This window comes from Sinocyclocheilus grahami, unplaced genomic scaffold, assembly GCF_001515645.1.
Source record: "Sinocyclocheilus grahami isolate Dianchi unplaced genomic scaffold, SAMN03320097.WGS_v1.1 scaffold4737.1, whole genome shotgun sequence".
Lineage (NCBI taxonomy): Eukaryota > Metazoa > Chordata > Actinopteri > Cypriniformes > Cyprinidae > Sinocyclocheilus > Sinocyclocheilus grahami.
The window spans coordinates 4,246-5,060 of record NW_015509620.1 but is presented as its reverse complement, the minus strand read 5'-3'; the positions used below and the strand labels follow the sequence as shown (position 1 = coordinate 5,060).

The following is an 815-nucleotide window of genomic DNA, read 5'->3' as shown; positions in this document are numbered from 1 at the left end:
GTGCTTGCAGGACAAGGGCACGGTAAGCACGCCTCTGCTTGGGTTAGGGTTAGTACTGCTCTGATGGTGGTGAATTATACATTAAATATATTATACATTGATATCACATTGATAACATTTCAGATCGCTATCTAGAAAATACAACTAATTCTCATGTTCTTGTCTAGGTTGTACAAAAGATGATGTGGTTGATGGACCATGTTTTTAAATATACCAATTTTGGGGTTGTATCCCTGATTCATGGAGATTTCTTCATCAGGCAGGTACGACCTGTTCACTTAAAAAGAACATTTGTATTTGTATTTTGTAACGTGATGTGACAAGGATATTCTAGCTTCATCCATATTTAATAAAGTAGCGCAGCGAACAAACTAAATGGTTTTTAGTGCAAGAAGAAATTTAGTCAACACTGACGAGATTTGTCATTACCAACAGGGCAAAGCACATCGAGAAAAGCAACTAGTTTACTTGAAGGATCACCTAGACAAGTATTACTACAGCAGAGACAGGAAGTGGATTGTGCTGTTTCCTGAGGGCGGCTTCCTAAGAAAGAGGCGAGAGACAAGTCAGTCCTTTGCCAAAAAGTATGACTTGCCTTACTTGACTCACGTAACACTGCCACGGCTGGGTGCCACACAGATTATCCTGAAGACCTTAGGACCCCAGCAGGAAAACGGCATTCTGGGAACAGATGGAAGTCCACCAGGTCAAAGTAAGGAACAAAATCAACTTTTTAATGTTGTAACAGATATATGGGTCTTTCACTATATTTCCCATGGTTCTGTGTATGAGTTACCAAATGGGATACCAATAAC

At 40.0% G+C, this 815-nt stretch overlaps 1 protein-coding gene across 1 annotated transcript; it reads left to right on the top strand.

Annotated features, from left to right (window-relative positions):
* Nucleotides 1–6: 6 nt before the first annotated feature.
* LOC107576970 (acyl-CoA:lysophosphatidylglycerol acyltransferase 1-like) lies at nt 7–741 on the top strand (the record flags this gene model as incomplete). Its single annotated transcript, XM_016263088.1, has 3 exons — nt 7–22; nt 168–263; nt 436–741. Coding segments are annotated over exons 2-3 (390 nt in total), but the record flags the coding sequence as incomplete, so codon positions are not given.
* Nucleotides 742–815: the final 74 nt, after the last annotated feature.